This window comes from Boleophthalmus pectinirostris, unplaced genomic scaffold (genome assembly GCF_026225935.1).
Source record: "Boleophthalmus pectinirostris isolate CB_2022bp ecotype Guang Dong unplaced genomic scaffold, ASM2622593v1 HiC_scaffold_1, whole genome shotgun sequence".
NCBI lineage: Eukaryota > Metazoa > Chordata > Actinopteri > Gobiiformes > Gobiidae > Boleophthalmus > Boleophthalmus pectinirostris.
In genome coordinates, this window is record NW_026570970.1 from 23442006 (window position 1) to 23463664 (window position 21659).

General features: G+C 37.9%; 1 protein-coding gene across 1 annotated transcript in view; it reads left to right on the plus strand.

Annotated features, from left to right (window-relative positions):
- Nucleotides 1–3620: 3620 nt before the first annotated feature.
- LOC110156208 (receptor tyrosine-protein kinase erbB-4-like) overlaps nt 3621–21659 on the plus strand; it is a 259988-nt gene continuing 241949 nt past the window's right edge. The window contains exon 1 of the mRNA XM_055148800.1: nt 3621–3762. Coding sequence (XP_055004775.1) covers nt 3621–3762 — 142 coding nt within the window. The remainder of the gene's footprint in view (nt 3763–21659) is intronic.

The following is a 21659-nucleotide window of genomic DNA, read 5'->3' on the forward strand; positions in this document are numbered from 1 at the left end:
GATGAAAGCTATTTGCTCCAAGGACATGAGACACCACAACACCACAACAGCACGACGCCATATCATTACATGAGTCCTGTTTGTGAGTGAGTGATACAATTGGCTTAAGTCGGCAGTGACATTGTGGATTCAATATTATATTTCAAAGGGATTGGACAGAAAATAAAGAAAATGACCTAACCATAATCATTTACTGTACTCAAGCTGATTTAAGTAACTGCATGTTTACATTGCCATTGGATTCAATTATAGCATCTTTTATAGCTCAATTAAAGACAGATCAATTCAGTGCCATACTGTAAAACATTTTAAAAGTAAGTGATCTCCAGGTGACAGGCCTTTCCACCTGAAAACTTGCACAGTCTATCTTTAAAGCTAGAGAGAACATCTAGAATCATAACTTATTTTTTTTTTATGTTGATTTTATATTGAATTTTTTTTATTTTATTAAAATTTCTCAATTTTCTTTACATTTAAAATCATAGAATTTGTGCTTGATTGAGTATGTCACAGATTAATTTAGCCAAAGTGTGTCCAAAATGAACAACACCAGAGGGATTAGTTTGCAGTCTTAATACAGCTATACCTAAACTAATTGTGTGCACTCTTTCTACCAAGTTGTACAGTTTCAGGTCATCACTCTAAACTTTCTTGTCTGTTCTGTGGCCTCTGAAACCCAATAACACTCACACCTTAATCACCCTTGTACAGTTTTACGTATCCATTAGGGATTCTTTATACGTTCTACCATTATCACCTTCTCCTATGTTAAATCCGCTTCACCTTGTCATCTGACCAAACATTATGTGCACACCTTCCTCTCATTGTCAGTCACTCTCACGGATTATTAAAGAGCTTGTCCCTCTCCAAAGTTCCCAAGTTCATCCGGGCTATTTAAGGTAAAGCCCTGTGCACTTCCCTTCCAGCCTCGCTCCGGCACAGTTTATAGTGCGTGTGTGTTGAATGTGTATGTGTGTGTGTGTCCGTGTGTGTGCATACACGTGGGTGTGCACGCGTGTGTGAGTACCTCATTGTGGAGTCCAGTGCTGGTACAGGCCTCATTAAGATTGATGAGGAGCGCCCAATGTCATGGCTGGGTTAGCAGCCCATTGGCGAGCTATAGTCGCCCCTGTGCCGCGCTCTGGGCTCGGAGACGCACCACATAATTATCTGGTTAAACGTCAAATGAACAGGCTAATTTATTCACCTGGGTTATTTATGAGCCTGGGCCGGGATAGAAATGTTTCCTCGCTGACCGTTAAAACAGGAACAAGAACACACTCTGAGGTGAAGGATGCTCGTAATGCCAACAGTCAAGAGAACAGCAAAGTCCTTTAACACTGGGATCTTAAAGGGCCCATATTACACCTTTTTTTGATCTGTTATAATGTTGTTTCCTCATCACAACCATACCTGGACTTGTGTTTTGTTTCTTTCACATGTATAACACACAGACCCTGCATGTTTAGGCTAAGATCTTTCAAACAGAAAAAAGGTTTGGTGATGTAGTCAGACAAATAATCAGTGGTTACTCAAACATGTGCAAATGAGACAAAACACGACTCTCGGTATGTTTAGAGTAAATTTTACGTAATATTGGACCTTTTAATTGTGAAGTCTTGTGAAGTTATTGCTTTGCCAGGAATGTACCACAGTATAACATTAAACATATCTATCTAATATTAATATATATTAATAATAATATTATTAAGAAATATCTAAAAATACTTGCATTCTTAAGCTACATTCAGACAGAACGTGACACGCATGAATTGCATGAGCAATTCCCATGTTAACTGGCATGAGAAAAAAGCTCTGCAGTGCAGGTCATGGGGGCAGCATGAAGTGTTTTCCACATTTTAGGCATTGTATATAAATGTTATTGGACAACATGAATCATAATTTACATTCATGACTCTGGGCCAGGGCCTTAAATAAAAGCTTTGCCCCGTGACACTTTCCTGCTATTGTTTGTTCATATTGACATGTCATATCATATTGAGATATGAATGTGAGTCACATAAAAATGAATGGGGGACACAGTGCATGCTAGAAAGGTGGTAGCCCACTCAACTCAACTGTTATAGTCGTCACCTCAAAGGATACACTTATAAGACCTGTATGCTTAAATATTTCATATACAAATACGATATTGGCTCCATCTGACAGTAGAAGCTACAAACTCTTCAAGTTCTTCACAACCATTTTTCAACAATTTCTTGATCAATAATAATGGATCTAGAGCAACCCACTATGAAAGTCCTTAGACATGCCTCAGCATTGTTGGGTGTAATGCATTACAAATTAACGTGTTACAGTAACATAGTTACTTTAGCCGGGTAAAAATAGTATAATAGTGTACTGTAAAACCTCTTGAATTCTGTCTTCAAACTTATTTTCAGTTTTCCCTTACTGTACTTGTTGACTATCTGTCTCTTGCCAGTATCTAGCCTTAGATGGAGTTTACCACCCAAGAGTTATCAAAGCAACGAGTAACATAAAAAGTTACTTTCTATAGAGAGAAACTTAAGTAAAGTAAAGGCTGAAGTATAGTTCTGCGTCGACTCAAAGCGCACTGCCGCCGGTCGACACAGAGGCTCTGCGTTGGGGGTACGCGTTGACGGCGACTGCGTCGTGACGGCGACTGCGTCGTGACGGCGACTGCGTCGTGACGCCGACTGCGTTTTGACGCTGGACCGTAAATTGGCCTTAAGACAGACTTAAGACAGACTTCTCAACACCTCACCTTGGACAGCTTGGAGAATGAAGTCAAAATCTTACAGGACTTGAGTCTACCTACCCTGAATTATATTGTGGAGTTCTATGATTTCAGATGCCTGGCATTTGAGATGTTAGACAATAGCCTGCTTCACTACATGGCACAGTGCAAATGCAGGCTTTAATAAGTGAGCTCTCTCCAATCACACAGCAGCTTTGAGTGTTTTTTGAGGCCCTCAGTGAAGCTGGGATTGTTCATGCAGACTTAAAGCCAGATAAACTTATGCTGGTGAGCCAAAATTTTCGGCCTTTCAAAGTTGAACTTATCGATTTTGGCCATGCCTGTTACATTTCAAAGGTGGACCACAACATGATCAATCAACCTTGGGAGTATAGAGCTCCAGAGGCCAGTCTAGGCTGCCCAGTGTCTGCAGCCGTGGACATGTGGTCTCTGGGCTGCATCCTGGCTGAGTGTGTCCTTGGCAGTCCTGTTTTCATTAGAGGCTGCCTTAATAATAATTTGAGGTCATCGTTAACCTGCTGGGACAGGCAAGCAAAGACATATTGGAGAAAGTTTAATTGTTTGGGCAGTACTTTGTTCAGACAGATTTTGATCTATGGAGGTTCAAAACTCCAGCAGAGTACCACCACATAATGGGAACCTGGCCTTGGGTCACACATGGACCACTTGAACATTATAACAATTTAGAAAGTGTGTTTCAAGAGAAAGTCCCAAGATTTTATTTGAGTATAGAGACCAAATGGTCTTTCTTAATCTTCTGAAGCAGCTGCTAAACCCTGACAGAAGAATAACTGGTAGCAAGGCACTCACACACCTGTTGGTTACCATGGAGAATGTGGCTTGGGATGACGGTCATTAGAGCACACTGGCACGTAACACCATGGCTATAGCTCTGCAGGACTCCACACCTGTCCTCATGGTAAGGCCTCCTAACAGCCCTGAGATCCCACATGTTATGGAAGGAACAGAGAGTCCTGCCTCCTTTATCACCATTCTAAGTGAAGATCTCCAACACAACCCCAGTGAGCTCCATTAAACACCACCTGCTGCTGTAGTGGACCTCGCAATTGAACCAACTGAACTAGCCGAATGAGCTGAACCATCATCTTCCATCATCACTTGAGCTGTTATCTTCCTCACATTCCTCTGGGGATGTGCAGACAACTTTCTGTCAACATGGAATAATTTGTAAACCCCTAACCTGCACACCAACAGCAGAATAAAAAAAAGCAGTAAAAAGCAAAAAAAACAAAAAAAAAACAAAAAGCAAACCTACAACAGAAGTACTTTTTATGTTGTATTTTTTATAAATTTGTTATCTACATAGCAAGTGCAAGCCACAAAAAAACAAAACAAAACTGTTGTCCAGTATCATCATAATCTTCTTGATTATGATAAGTCTTCTTGTCTCTTTGCAATCACGAGTCCATTCTTGCCTGTGATTGACTGTTCTCCCTGTGACCCGTTTACAACTAAGACTAAACCGAGGAGTTCCTCACGCTATAACGCATTCCGTTTCCCCAAAGCGTAACATGACTTCATTTTATAAAGTTTATTCAACAGTGAGGCCATGGTTCTGGACATTGTATTATCACCTCAACGTGACAAGTCTACACTCTTCTCTCAACTTGGTGGGAAACGTTTTGGTGTACCACATCGTGTCTGCACGCTCTGTTCATGTTGTAGTGACTACAGCATGTAGTGCATATTCGCGTGCCGTCATTTGCACGTCAAGGGTCTTTGACAGCGAATTTTCAAGGATCCATTGTGGGGCGTTTGACCCGATTTGACACGTTGTATGTGAACACTGCATTACGGTGTGCAAGCCTGCCTCCCCACAGATCTGCCTATTAACTTGGCCTGACAATGTCACCTGCTTCTCTCCATGCAGATAGAAGTTTAAAACCATATTGTGGACCATTGGCTTAGCATATCCTTTACCAAATGCTATAAAATGCAGTTCAACCCTGGATTTTTATTCAGGTTTGATGATGTTCACCTTACATGTATATAGACATTGCAGTGCAGTGTATGTAGATTCATATTTTGAGTAGTGTTTGTAATTTTTGCATTTCATCTCTGTACATAGTTTCTCTGTTTTTCTTACAATTTCACTATACTGTCTAACTCAAATCACAAAATTATAAAACTACAATTGGTTTTCATTTCAGAGCTTCATATCACTTGTTCAGTATAAATGTTATGGGTTGGTCTCAAAGGCTTCCTGTATTATACATCTATGCTCACTTTAAACTCATCTTTGTGTTTAACCTTTCACTCTCAGCTCAGAGAAATAGACCCTATCCATAATAGAAGCACCTTAGTGAGCGTGATGCTAATGTAAAGTGGGTGTTTGATTTTCAGTTGTTTCATTATTAATAGTATATGGCTTTTCAAACACTGGTTAAAATATAAAGATGGCTTTTTATTGATTTAAAGGTGATTATGCATGAGTGAGGAATTGAAATATCAGTCAATATTTAGCCTACACATTTAGTAATAAAAATATAAAATGGGCTCAGTAGTAGTATGACAGACCACCAACCAGAAGCTCTTCCCTGTGTGTTCTTTGTGTCCTATGGCAAGACACTTCACCCACCTTGCTTATCTTGCTTATGCAGTAATGACAGAATGATGATGGTCAGAAGAGCCTTTGGATCAGGGCAGCTGTGGCTACAAAAGCAGCTTATGGTGAAATTTTTAAATAAACCCAAGGCTATATTCATAATCATTACTAAGAATAGAAAATAGAAAAAGAAATTTGTAGTTTGATTAACTTAAACGGGGTCTGAAGTATTGGTAAAACTAGTTTGCGAAAGAATACTGTCTTTCACAAACTACTTATACCTCTAAAGTTCTCTTAAGTTAGGGTCTGAAAACCTGATTCCCAAACATCTTCCTTACCAGTGTAGAAGGCTTTAAAAACACAGCCTCTTCGAACCTGGATCAGTGCCTGACTTAAGTTTGGGGTTAAACCAAACACAAAACAAAGTACGGATTTGGACAATGGCTGCTTCCTTAAATCCCTTTGTAATGCCTTGACTTGAATAATAAGCTTGCCCCAGCTCACAAGATGGAGTAAAACAGAAATTCACAGGCACAATGATTCAAGGAGACTTTGTTTTTTACAAAGTGGGCCAACAGTGTGCAGAGAATCTCTTATGAGGAGGAGAAGAGGAGGAGAGGAGGAGGAGAGAGCAGCCCCCACTCCCCCCCACCACTTCCTCTCGTGGAGGAAGTGAGAGCAGAATACCAAGAACCTCCTCATTAGGAAACACCATATGGTCTCACCAAACAGGAGCAGTTAGCCAGTGGGCCGCAGCCGTTTAGCCAAAATGATCCGAAAATACTTTAACTGTCATTTGGTAAAATAATAGGCCAATTTGTTTAATCTACAATCTTTTCAAAGTTAAGCAGTGTATAATAGTATGCGATGGTTAAAAGTCTTACTGTAATTGTAAGTAATTGTAAGTCATCTTAAAATTATAGACAGTGGTAAGAAGAAGATCTATATTTCTTCAATCAATTTATAATGTTTCAAATGACAGACTCAAGTTGGGGATGTCAAAATGTGTTTTTTGTTCTAGAGTTTTTTGTTTTTTTTAATTGAACAATTAACAGTCCCATATTATTCTATTTTCTGATCTTTGTTATAATGTTCTTTCCTCATCACAAACATACCTAGAATTGTGTTTTGTTCCATTCACAGTTCTTCTCTCAAACAGAAAACACTCTGACCCTCCTTGTGATGTCATATAGTAATACAGGAAGTGCTCCACTATGTTTTTAAACCCATACACTTCTTTCATTAGAACTATTTGAATAATTCCAGCACTGGAATTACCCATCTCTACTGAGCTAAAGGTCAAATTTAGCTGTGAACTTGAAAACTACTGCTTCATGACATGAGCTTAATAATTCAGGATTACTCAAACAGGCGTGAAAGAAACAAAACACAACACCAGGTATGTTTTTGAGGAGTTAACAACATTATAACATGGCTTAAAGCATCTCAATTTTAAGTAATATATGCCTATTATGATTCTTTTCAAAAATTCTTATTCTGTATGTGCCTCATCTGTTTATCTCAACAATTAGTGAATGATATTTTAAACGTACAGCTGTAGCTTGTGTTTGAAAAGTGAAGCGATGGCGTCGATGATCTGATTACACAGGCGGATGGGAGGTTAACAACACCACTCCCAGATGCTGCATTAGCTCCAGAGCAGGTCACACAATCATCAGACAAGTGGTCGTTTGGAGGGCAGAGAACACATTCTATCTAACAGCTAAGTGCCACTGCTCAGGTAATCGCATTGAGCACATTACACAAGGTGAAAACATGCATACAAAACACCACTGAAGTCACTTGTAGGGCCACTCCAAACAGGTACAACTGTAATTACTGTTTTATAGTATTTCTCCTGTTTCTAATGCAACGTTCTAGTCTTCTCTTTAGATTGTTATAGATATATTTTTACTTTCTTAAAATGCATCGTAATTACTCATCTGATCTGAGTGGAATCTGCTAACTCACGTTGATTTATTGACCTAATTTATTATTTGGGGTGAAAGGTCAGTTTTGTTTATTGGTTCTGCAAACTCTAAACATAGGTGGAGTTTGACTTTTGTGCTAGATGAGGCAAACATTTTAATGTCAGGACACTAGATTGAAGATTTAAAGTGCGTATAGCCATGTACCTTGCCCTGTACAATGAAATTATCGCTTTACTGTCCACACCTCCATTCTGTAACATTACGCAGAATAGTTATAATGCTATTACACATACAGCAGTACAGGTGACCCGCGGGGCTAAGCGCAGCGGCCGCCCAATCGTGCATTGCAGACACCCTGCTCCCAGGGCTCGGGGTTCTCCCTCTCTCTCTCTCAAGTCTAAGATTAATCCAAGATTAACCCTGGTTTAGTCCTGGTTTAATCCTGGTTCAGTCCTGGTTTAGTCCTAGTTTAATCCTGGTTCAGTCCTGGTTTAGTCCTAGTCCTAGTCCTAGGTTCAGTCCTAGTCCTAGTTCAGACAAGGATTCATTTTATTTCATACAATCCTTTTGTTTTTTGACGTATTTAAAATGTTAATACATTTTTATATTTGTATTGGCCATATTATATACTCAATGTCATGATATTTCAGTCCTGACCCCCTGCAAACTCCAAACGCCTATGACTTTCAAATGCTAATTTCTTATCTATTTTAAAATGTTGTTTCCTCATCACAAGCATACCTGGAGTTGTATTTTGTTTCATTCACACATGTTTAACACACAAACCCTGCATATTTACTGTAGGTTCTTCTCAAACAGAAAATAGTCCACCTTGTGATGTTGTAATACAGGAAATGCTCCACCGTGCTCAATCATTTGGATCAATCATTTGAGCCCTGGAATCTCTACTAAGCTAAAGGTAGTTTGAGTTTTGTAGATGTACACAGACTAATGATGAAGGACTGTTCAAATATATGTGAATGAAACAAAACACAACTCTAGGTATGTTTTTAATGAGCTACCAGCATTCTAACATGGCCGAAAGCTCACATGAATCAATTTTATTTATATAGTGGCTATAAAAAATAATTTTAACTATGGCACTTTAAATGGTTGGGTACAACAATAATAATAATAATACATCTAAAAAGAAATGTGAATTTGAAGTGCACATCCTAGTCCTTGAGTCAGAGTGTCCTGCGTACCCTATTCATCCGTGACTTTCCTCTACCTGTTACTGTATATAACATTTTTCCCATTCAAAGGGTATGGTATTTTAGTTTAAATAGTTTATGGCATCAGTTTTCATTTTTCATCTTTCTGGACCCATGGATGAACATCTTGGTCTCTGGCAGTGTCCTGTGTGATGGTGTGTAAACCTCAGTGATTCTGCTCTTTCTGATCCTCAGAGGTTGAAAGGGAATTATTAACACCATTCATGCCCTTCAGCTGTTTTTCCTGTCCGACCGAGAAGATGTGTGAAAAATAATAATATGGCTGCATTATGTCTATACTTCTTGGTTTTATGGTCCAACCCAGGAGCTGTCACTTGAGTAGTAGCTTGCGTAAGATAATGAGACTAAGGATGAAAGTACAACAAAATAAACTTATATAGTATTAAAAATCAGATACTAATTGAGTATCAAAACTAGATGCTAATTTAAGTAGGTACTGATTCCAAAAAAGTCCCATTCACAGGACAGAAATTAAGCTTTTCTGAATGATCTTGAGTTGTATCAGAACAAGTAGAAGACCTCATTGATATGTTTGTATACGCTCATGGACAAACCTGGAACATACCTAGATGACTGAGAGATTACACAGATATAACACCACATGGTAATATAGAGAAAGTACTATTATTTAAAGGTGCATTGTGTAACCTTTCTGGTGGAGGGCCCGTGAAATGCTTTTTTCCAGGGAGATGTGATTACTTTCTCTTGAATGTAAACTGTTTGGATTCAACTTTTCTATCTTCATGGAGACCAAACCTGACAAAGTTAAAGGTCAGCTCTGCAGGGAGAGGTGACCCCGCTCACTGTCAGATTGCCTGTTTCTCTTGGTATTTTTGAGCTATAAAACCACCTGTAGATAGAGCTGTTTAATGTCATACTGCGGAACATTCCAAGCAGAGCAGTGACAAGTTACATAGTGCACCTTTAAGGTTGAAAATCACCTTCTATTCTAAATAAAGAGTTAGAATTGAGTGTCGAGTCTATACCTTACCATTGAATCGAGTGTGCAGTTTTACTATCATGCAACAACAACAACAACAAAGAAAAACAATCTCTTCTGGAGTGGTGGCAGAGGACATAACATCCATCTTGGCTGACCGAAGTTGCGCTCGGCTGCATCACTCAAACACGATGGCTTTTGGTGAAGTCTTTGTGTTTGGTTTTGTAAGTGTGAAAGTAACACTCGCCCAGGCCAAGATCAAAAGCTTGGAAAATGGCTCAGGAGCGTGCTGGCAGCCGATTGCTCTTTCTCTGCACTGCTCCACAAAATGATCCTCCATTTTCTCTGTGATGCCCTAATCTTGTGGGCATTTGTGATATGACAGGGGATGTAAAATATGCAGGTGAAATAGACAGTGCAGGTTGGGTGTACTCTAAAAGTGTTCCATCCTTTTGGCGTTGGTCTTTTTGCCATTGAAAAACATTTAGACGCTCTTTTTCAAGCTGGTGTGTCAGTCTTGAAATGAGTGTGATTTAGATTATGTGTGTGAATGGAGAATGTCCACTCACTCCTTTCCTTATAACTTTCCTTATAAGCCATAGCGCTGATAGAAATTGCACAGATGAGCTGTATAAGTCGCCAGACACTCCAACTGAGATGAGTGGGATGGATTTGTGTAATGTCTACCTGGGAATTTCTCAGTTCCAACTAGTGGAAAGATGAGAGAGATGAATACTCTTTAAATTTTTTTGTCAAATGTCCAACAGTAATGATCACATTTTTGTATTGTGCTTTTCCATCTTCTAGGTACTCAAAGCTCTTTACATCAAGGAACCACTCATATCACACATTCACACTCATACATGTAGTGAACAGCTGCCTTTTACTTTTTGCTCAGTAGAGATTGGCAATTCTAGGGTTGGCAATTCCAATCCAAATGTCCATATCCATGAGTGAAGATGTATAGAGTTTAAAAACACAGTGGAGCACTTCCTGTATGACATTGACGTAACATCACAAGGTGGAACAGAGTGTTTTCTGTTTCAGAATGTGTGTATTCAAACATGTGTGAATCAAATAAAAAACAACTCCAGGAATGTTTTAATGAGGAAACCACATTATAACATAGATCAGAAAATAATATGAGCCCTTCCTATAAATGCCCTAGAAGAGGTTTAGATTTGGAAGTACTTTCATCCAGATCACCATCACAGTTTGGCATTTTTCCCCCAATTTCTTACATTAACTCCAACATGTGAGTTTCATTGTCAGTTGAGTGAGTGAGAGTGATTGATAGTTCCCAGAGGATGCCTAGTGATAGTTCTTCAGATACACTGAGACATAAAGTGGAGATCTACACAATGAGAAGAGCAGGCCCCTCTCTGCCTTTTGACCTCTTATTAACTTGCACATCCTGCTTGGAATGTGTGGACACTGGTGACGTTTGGGCTTCTCCTTCACTTATACTAGTATAGGTTTTTATGACAGTTATTGATTCCTGGATAGTCCTCACTCACACAATGAGGTGCACAGCTCAAACTGAAAACTGAAAATTGATCTGGGGCATTATGGGTCCCAAAGCACCGCTCCTCTTGAACCGTGGAGTCTCAGACCAATGCAAAGGTCAGAGAAGTGACCACCTCTGTTGCACTGTCAGGGGGATGCTGGCAATATTGATTTCCCAATGAAATTTGAGAAAATGCTATAGTAAATAAAACAGCAACACTTTTATGCAACTTAAATTCAATTCAGATAGTAGCTTAGTTGGGAGAGTGTTTGTCCACTGACCCAGAGGTTGGTGGTGCGATTCCAGATCCCACAGATGAATGCTGTCGTTGTGAGAATGGGTGAGTGATTTCTTAATATAAAACGGTTTGAGTGCCTTGAAGGTGGAGAATAGGGCTGAGTATCATTAAGAAGTTGCAGATACAATACATACATTGATACATAGGCCACAATACGATACATATCTCGATACAAAAGCCACGATACAATACATATCTTGATACAGTGCACTTTTGATTCAATATGATAAATTTCAAATCGATTCGATACAGTTCAATGAAAATTAAAGGCTAAATCATGGCTGTGATACTGAAAGTCTTTGTTAAACGACTTCTTGTGCATGTGTGAAACACGCCCATTTAAATAATCAAAACAGTGAAAATGTCAAATGTGTTTTATAAATGAGTTCACTTCCTCTAATTAGCAGCCAAACTGTAGTGCTGTAACAAAACAATTTTGTAAAATACACCAAAAAATACTTGTGGTGATATATCGATACAGCAGCCCACGATCTCGATATTGTATCATCACATGACAGTATTTTTGCACACCCCTAGTGGAGAAACACTATATAAACATGTGATCATTTACCATTGACCATTTAAGTTTTCTGCACTTCTATCAAGCCCTCAAGGATTATTTGCTGCAATATTTTCAGCAGTATTTTATATTCCATAAGAACAGTGTGTGAGTGTGAGATGACCATCATTTTTGGTGATAGATTATTCTTCCTGTTATAAACGAGACATTTTTGGGACTTTTGCAAATTCATATGCAATATTTTGATTTGGATTGTTACTTGCGATGGCAGTGGTGCTAATTTTACTCATTACTACTCATTGTTACTCAAGTCTTAAAGCTTTTTTTTTTTTTTTTCTGACACTGCCGGACCAATTGAACATGCGCTAATGATAATTGAATCCCCATTCTATCCTTGTAAGGCCTTCTATCTCGCCTGTTAAGTATTTATTATGCTTTCTTTTGGCAGGGGAGCATCCACCAGGGCGTTACTGTTTGGCTAGGCTGCCCACTGTGAAGTTGCAGCTTTGAACGCGCTCCCAGATGTGCTTATTCCGGCGTAGTGGTTCATTTGAGGAGCCTGCTTAATTAGTGTGTCTGTGGGATTGTGTTTTTGTTTGAGTCTTTCCGAGTCTATACACATAAATGGCTCATTGTGGCTAATATTATCGCCTGTCAGTGCGCGTGCCCATGTGTTCCGGGGTAATTGTCTCTCAAGAAGCTCTCAACCGACTCAGGGCTTTTGAATGAACTCAGAGCAGAGTTTTTCTGCACCATCAAGCATCAAAGATCTTTTTTACTGTGTTCCCTTTGTGCTTTTCAGAGCTGAACTTCCGTGCATTTAGTCATCATTCACCTTTTTCCCATTAGTATTTCCTTACTAATTTATCTATAAAAACACAGTCAACAGAGGAGCCATCTTGAAAATCTTTTAAATCACTCATCTACTCACTGTTCCTTGGATTTTCTCATGATTAATGCTTTGAACGTCTGGGCCTTGATGTCTGCTGATGGAAATGATCAAACTATTTTTATGCTCAAATATTGTACAGATATGTCACTAATGATGCATCAGATAGGCACAGTTCAAATGGACACAGCCAAATGTTTGATGGTGCTACTTCAGGCTGGCGAGCAGGGACATAGCGTCTTCGAGCTGAGTATAAAGTATTAATTTAAAGTGTATTTAAGGTCATCTTACAAAAATTTGGGTGCTATTTGCCTGAGTGTGTCGATACATGTACGTACACTGCCATAAAAACTATCTAAATCCTGAGAAAGACCAACTTGTAGATGTTATTAAGGTTTTAAAGGTGTACTATGTAACTTTTTGGTGGGGGTACATCACCTGCTTGTTTCTATGGATGTCACTGCTTGCCCGTAATGTTCCACAGTATGACATTAAACAGCTCTAAACTGCATTTATTCAATTACAGGTGGTTCTATTGCTCAAAAATACCTTAAAAAAAAAAAAAAGGAGGTTGCGGTGTTGCCTCTCCACAGATCTGACCTGGACCCGTAACCTGATCTGGTTTGTTCTCCATGAAGATAAAAATGTTTATTAACATACTGTGAAACATTCCAGACAAAGCAATCCATGGAGAAAAAAACATTTGTCAGACCCTCCACCAGAAAAGTTACCCAATACACCTTTAAAAAGTCAAATACAGAGAGAGTTTTACCATGTGATCAGTCCATGTCTAACACAGGCCTAGTGAGCTCCCTCCTCTGCTCTCTGTGCGCTCTCTGTACAGGGAGGGCTAGTCTCAGATCAATAGGTGCAGCCTGGTTCAGCCATCGATCAGCGCGGAGAACACAGGCTAATTTATAGTACTGCTCCTGCCATTCACATACTGACGCACCCGGGCGTGAAATTCAAATGATTATTATTATAGCTTGGCAATTCCATTATCTGAGGGAAGGATATGCGACTGAGGCACACGCGTGGAGGCTGAGGAAGGGGGGCGGGATGGGGCCAAGGAGAGCCCTGTGTGGCCCTGCGCTGGGGGAGTGATGGCCCACTTTTACTCTGGTCTTAGTTTAGCCTCCTATCAAACTACTACTACATAATGAAGGAGTACTATGCCGGATTTCTGGACATTTCTGAAGTACAGCTGTCCTCATTGCTCAAGAATACCTTGAAAAACATGAATTCTTTCTGTTAAAATGCAGAAAAGTTTTAAAGCACCTGAAAAGATACTATGCAACTTAAGTGAAACAAAATAGTCTTCTTAGTAGTAGTACTTTAGATTGCACATTTTTTGTTTCCAAATATATTGCATAGAAATGTAATTTGGATTTTTAAATTCTTTTGCTATGGTTTTAAATACACTGGAGCATCTGTTAATAGAATTACAACAAACAAATTTATTCTAACCTCACTATGCAATAGAGCTGGATATCATTAAGAGGTTGCCGATACGATACATACCTCGCTACACAGGCCACGATGCAATACATATCTCAATACAGTGTACTCTCGATTCGATATGATAGATTTCAAATCGATTCGATACGGTTCAATAAAAAATAAAGGCTAAATCATGGCTGTGATACTAAAAGTCTTTGATAAACCACTTCTTGTGCAAAGTTAATATGAAAAACGAAAAGTTGAAAATTTGAATCAAAACTGTGAAAATGTCAAATGTGTTGCATTAACAAGTTCACTTCCTCTAAACAAGCGACCAAACTGTAGCACGGTAACAAAATAATTTAGTAAAATACACCTAAAAATACTCAAGGTGATATATCGATACAGCAGCCCACGATATTGTTACTGTATCATCACATTAAACGATACGATACGATATATCAATATTTCAGTATTTTTGCACACCCCTTCTATGCAAATGCCTTTTCTTTTTTTTTTTTTTATCACAACTGTCTCATAAAGGTGCTGATCTCTTTAAGGACTGTACAAATGCTTTTTGATGGCGTTCTTTATAAACCCGATTCAAACTGGCAGCATATTGTGCTCTCATGTTTCACTCAATCCAGTAATGTTGTATGTAAGAAGCGAGGGATGAAGTTTGAGAGAGAAGAGCAGAAGATGTTTCAGAATAATGAGGATGGAAAGGATAATAAACAAGTGCATTAGAGGGACAATAAAATCAGAGTGGCCATATTTAGATGGTGTGGACTTTTACAGAGGAGGGATAGAGAATATCACTCGATGAATACGAAGTTTTTTTGTGGATTTCAAGTTGCTGAGATGGAATGTGATTATACGGGTCACAGTATAATCTTAAAAACCAAAAAAAAAAAATGATTTGGATGATTTTGGAATAAAACGCCAAACAAAATCGAACTATAATACCGATCTATATACCAAATTAATGTGTTAATGTCACATTGGAATTACTGATGGTGATCTATTATACAATGTGAGTGAAATAAAATAAAGGATGTCAATAACCATGAATAATCCAAAATGTGTTTCTTCTCACAGTAATCTCTACACTAAAATCTTACATAGGTATATCCTTAGTTTTTTTAGTGAATGTAGTGACTAAATGATGGACCTTTTGGAATTTACAATGTAAACAATCTACCAAACTTTGCACATTTTTATATCTGTAATAACTCTAAAACCAGCTTCCACTTTCTCACTGTGTGCACATTTAATTAGATTTAATTGAAAGTCTAAAATTAGCTTTGTTGTAACGATAGAACCATTGATTCTGCTGATAGGGCCCAGAGATTGGGAAATTCAGCTAAAAATCCTGTGAGGAGCCAAAGTGAGAGAGCACAGGGTGTTAAAAAGATAAGAAAAGTGTATAGGAGGTGAAGGAAGTTTAGAGGAACTCATTAAACTAAGTACATCAGTAACAGACAGTCTTCTATAGTGTTTAAATAGGAGCGTGGCTTTTCACAATTAGTTTTTACCACCAGGGATATAAGCATTGCATTACAAGAGAATGGGTGGCAAACATGGCTTAATAGACAATTAAAGCGATGCTTGATTTTATGACTGCATTATTTTCCTTACATTTTATTATTCTGTATTTGTAATTGACAGTTAAGATAAGATTAGAGAAGACTTTTTTTTTTTTTTTTTAATCTTTTCCCGTCCTACACATTAGTCATACTGGAAGAAAAACTATGTGAATTGATCCAGCCGTCTCATCTCATGCTTAAGTCCATAAGTGACCTCTGACCTTTTCACCATTACAACTTTATGGATGATTTAATGCAACAGTAACAAGTATGAAAAACTGGACTACATTGGTGTACTTGTACTAAAGAAATTATATACTAAAGGAAGACATGTCCTACTGATCGATTATTCAACCAAGGCAGTGGTGTCAAACTCAAATTCACAGAGGGCCAAAATTAAAAACTGGGACTAAGTCATGAACCAGGCTTAATATTTATTGAAAAATTTCAACAACATCTACATGTTTTCTCTTTCAAGATATGAAATGTTAAACATTTTCTTATTAAAATAAATGTTTAATAATAGTTTTGCTTAAACCCTGAATCCAGAACAAGCATAATATAAAATAATATTTGTTTTTTAATAAATAATGTCTCTGTAGCCTATCTGTAACCGGCGGGCCAGCTCTAATACATATTTGATATGATCTCGCAGGCCAAATATAATTACTGTATTTCCAAATTTGGCCCCCAGGCTTGAGACTGACATGCCTGGACTAAGGTATCTCTATGTATCAGGCCCAAACTGCACTCACTCATGCAGAAACAACTATTTATATAGAGAAAAATACTAGGAAACAATGTATTTATATAAAGACAGATTAAATTGTCCTCAGCTAACTCACTAATCAATCCTTTCTGCTGTTGCCCTCGTTAGCCTAAACATTTTCGGAAAACAAGAAAAAACAGTTTTAGCAAACACATTGGTATTTTATATTGATATTGTATAGAAATGAGTAAGGCAGACACTGATGTTAGACTCTAACAAGTGTTCTGATAGGCTGAGGCAGCAGCGGTAGGAGAGTAAAGTTAGGCAGATATCAGAATTTGTCCAAAAAAATGACTTGGGCAATTATGCTCTTAGGCTAACGATTATAAATCCTTATAATCTAAATAAAACAATCATATGACTACTAAAAGTTTTGGTTGACTAAGACACCATTGACAGACTAAAAGACTTTTAGGCCCTTGTGTGGAAAAAAAAAGACTAACACAGTGTACTCTAGTTCTGTGACTGTTTCTATCCTTAAAGAGTTTAAAATGATTCTTAACGAACTAGGTGGAATGGATTGAATACTTTTACTTTCTTAATACAATGTGCAAAATTTGACTCTTTTCTATCATGGTGAGTTTTTTTTTTTTTTCTGTTTTCTTTCGAGATTTTCTTTGCTACCTAAAATACCATTGAATGGATTGGGGTTCGAAGGCCACAGCTTAGTAATCATGCTCTTTGCTCAATGGCCACTGCAGCCTTGTGCTTGAAATACTCTTAATCTCGGTGGAATTGCTACTCATCACTGCAATTTGAAAAATAGAAAAAAACAGAATGGCTTTGACCTGCCCTGCCCCATGGCTGATTCTGTTCATGGTGGTATAAAGTAGCGGCCATATTGTGAAGCCTGTCTTATTTATTCCTGTATGTATTTGTTTAACACGTGATTGATTTTCTCCTCTCTGTGCCCTGAGTGGGTTAAACGTCACTAGCCTCTGTGTTCTGGGGAGATTGGATTTTGGGTTTGTGCTGCTACACCAATGACACAAGAGTCTGTCTGTAGAGGGAGGGGTAAGAAAGAGTTGAGAAAGGGTTGAGGAAGGGGCAAGAGAGGGGTGAAGGGTGAAAGAGAGAAGGGTGGCAGAGAATGTGAAACAGGGAGGTTTGTCTGGTCTTTATTAATTAGACTTTTCTAGTATTATTCCAAAGCATTAAAATGCATTGTAAATCTATGTAAGGTCATAAAAATATTCATTTATATTCAAGTAGTTAATGAGTTTTTTCTTTGTTCATGGCATTCTGATGCTTCATTGTAATTTACCATAACTGCATGGCACTGATTAACCCTTAACCCTTGTCTTGTACTTGTGAAAAATGATACTTTATTATTTTTAATGTAACTTCACCAGGGTCCTTTTAGACAAATGCATGACTAATTTCAGCAGATTTAGTTTAACATTCAATTTTATGGTCCCATGTAGCGTCATCATATTGTCTAACATTTCAAGGCCCTAAAACTCACTAAAAGGTTTCCCCAACACTCCACCATAAATTAGAGCTGAGTGAGTGGTCCGTCTTGCCCGCTCTAACTCTGTCTTCTGTGTCTCTGTGTGTTGCAGGTAATGTCCTATGTCTTTATTCATGGTGCTGACCGCTGCCTAAATGATGACCACCTCCAGTTACAGCTTCATTTTATGGGCCACTGCTGAACAATGTCTTACAGCAGAAGGACACAGTAAATCTCACGTACAGTACACGCTGGCTACACACAGGACAATAGCACTTTCTACTGTGGACACATGTACATAAACTGAAAGCAGTACAATATGGCTATTATCTGACATTTTTCAACTTTTTTTCTTTACAAACATCTATATTGATACTTTGCAGTGACGTCATGCTGGGGGAGTTCTATATGTATGTGTATGATGGAATGTTCATCAGTTACCATGCACAATGCACACATCAACAAACACTGATGCATTGTCTGAAACCTCAAAAAGAATACAAAATGGATTCAATCAACATATTTTCAGGAGTCTGTGATCAATCAATCAAGAGTACAAGAAAAACTCTTGGCTAATGCTAGCTACTTTGTGACTGGAATGCTATTTAAGAGAGACTTGCACAAATCATGTCATTTTTAGTTCCAACTAAGTCAGCTCTTTCTGGTCAGATTATGTTGAAATAAAGATCAGATTAAAGTCTAACAAAGTCTCAGACTTTCTCAGCATGCCTTCAGTTAGCATCACACCCCCGGGAAATGCTGATGACATCAGCTGTAAAGTATCAATGAACTGCATTTCATTCACAGTACCACGTACACAAGATACACACTGATGCTCAAAATGTTATATGTTGGTATGAAGAAACAATTTTAACAACACAAAATTACTTGCTGTGAATTTATCTACCATATATCATTGTGTACAATTTTGCAATATAGACCTAGTTGTGATTGTTTTAGTGGACATACGTAGTTGTGGAGTTTTAAGCTTGAATTATGTGTCAGACTTCAGTAATGGCAATTGAACTAATACATATCCACTGTATGGTCTAATATTTTGAACTGTTTATATAACATTTGTTTTGCTCAAGTAAAAACTGTTGTTAGGTTTTTCAGAAAGACTTGGTGATGAGTGTTCAACTAGGCATAAAAAAAAAAAAAAAAAAAGCAAACAACAAAAAACTTGTTGCACCACAATTTGCATGAACCTTTTGACCTACACTGTTGACTAAATGCCTGTGTTATTAGTTGTAAACACGGCTCCAAATAGAGAGATGCAGGAGACCTTTTCCACTGTTGTGATTCCCTACAGGGTGCCATGTGTGTATATCCATGGATCTATAGTTGATGACTTAATCCCCACTGTTGTAGAATAATGATGGTAATGTGAACATAACACACATGAAGAGAATCAACAGGTGTCCCAGGCTCTGTTACTGATATGTGCAAGGCAACTCCCAATCTGTCAATACGATGCTGCGTGCTAATGGAACAATATTTAGCTTGGCAAATATTGGCAGATAATGTAGGCCAAGGCAAATCTGTGCTCATTTCAATCCTCCTTTACACTGTAAAACCCACAAGTGAATATTACACAGCCAAACAGTTTGAATAAATACTTTTTATTATTTATTTATTTAATGAGACAGGGACAGTGTAAAAGTTCTTTCACATTTATTTATTTTTGAATAGGATGCTGCCCCATTGACAGTAAATATTACTTTTTTTTTTTTTTTCATTTAAAGTAAAAACAAAACAAAACAAAAAAAACCTTTAAAAACATCAGAAAATACTGCAGCATAACATGAACTAAATTAACATTTTAAAAAAATTAATACTCACACCCAACTTTTAGACAGTTACAGACATGTTCAAACAAAAGCGATCCAGCTAATGCCTAGCTTAACCCTCATCATTATGTTCTGCCAGTATAATGTATTTTTGCTAAACACTTGGGATTAAGTAACTTTATTCCAAACATCAATCAATGGCTAGTCACATGTTCTGTAATTATTCCCATGTTCCACATTTATAAGCACTTCTGAAAATATAGTGAATTCCACCGATTTCTTACTGTGCTTTAGTTGTACAGCGTATGCTTGCACAAGAGTAATATAGTACCATGGGAGTGTCACAACCAGATTTGGAGTTAACGGCCAAACGTTGTGTAATGTCTCCCTGCGTGTTGGTGAGGTGAGCGGGTGTGACTGGTGAACACATGACACTGTGACACGACGTGCACAAGCTTGACCTGTCCTTTCACGGGCACTCACACAGCCTTTACAGTTGGATTGTTCAGCTGCCTCATGGACACTGTCAGAGTCTCGTAGTAAAGGATACAGACCATTTACTTGACACTGCTAGATATAGTTTTGAATGCAGAAGGCTTTGTATCCCTCTATATCGCTGATAATGGCAAACATATATTCACAACTTTACATTTTTCAAAGAAAGCCTGCCATGTTTCCAAACACACCATGTCTTTCTGTATTCCACCCACGCTGTGTCATTTAATGATCGACAGATAGTAACTTTAGTACATTGATTTTAAAACAATACACTATGATGGAGGTGTATGGAAAAACAAATGCATGGAATAGTGTAGGTTTTATTATTAAGGGCCCATGTTTTGCAATTTTCTGATCTATGTTGCAATGTTGTTTCCTCATCACAAACATACCTGGAGTTTTGCTTTGTTTCATTCACACATGTTTAGCACACAAACCCTGCATATTTAGGCTATGTTTTTTGTTTTTTTTTGTTTCTTTGTTTGTTTGTTTTTTGAGATGCAGGAATATGGAAACTTGTGAATGAAAGTATAACTCCGAATATGTTTTTGAGGGTTAACAACATTCCAGCATGGCTTAAAGCTCCCAAGAGTCCATTTTGGTTAATATCGGACCTTTAAAACAGCAATAGTAAATACACAGGCGGTGCTACCATTAGACAACAGTAGGCGGACACCTAGGGCCCCTGAACCTGTAGGGGCCCCCGACCATTTGCCTTCAGTGCCACTAATGGTCAAGGCCTCAGAGCAATTAGATTTTCTCTCAATATGACGTTAAATGAGAGAAGTTTACTTTTAAACAAGAAAACACCATCAAAAATAATATCTTAATGCTTTGACAGTTAAAATAGATTTGACATTGAACCCTTTCATGTTAGAATGGACAAGTAAGCTTGACCCTAATTTGAACATAATGATAGCATAATCATAATAGTATGTAATGGATGTAAACAAAAATGGAATTGTACTAGCAAACTTTCAGTTCTGGTTATCTAGTAGACTACCTAACTCATAAGACAAGTTTCCAATCCACCTTAATTCAGATAAAGATGTGTGTGTTTCATGAGCAATGGGGAAAAACAGACAATACATATTAAAGAAATACAAAACAAACAAACAAACAAAAAAACAAAACAGTGCATTATAGTGAGGGCCCCAAACTCAAGTTGCTAACTCCACCACTGAGTAAATATGACATAACTGACTACACACCATCTTTTGTGACTTGATAATTGGCTGTCCAATTTTGACTTGGGTCTTGCTAAGAAAGAAAATCTGTCTTTAATGCTCTATAGCATTTTTTAAAAACAATCCCTCTTCTACTCAAACTATCAAAATATGGTAACTTGAATAAAAAAATGTTGTAATATATTTTTGTAAGCAGTCATGGAAGAAATTATCTCCACTAGGTCTGCAGTAACATCTGCAGAGCTAGAGGATCATTTGAGCTACAGAGGGGCTGAATAAGTAATTCTAGACCAGAGGTGGGCAATTATTTTTT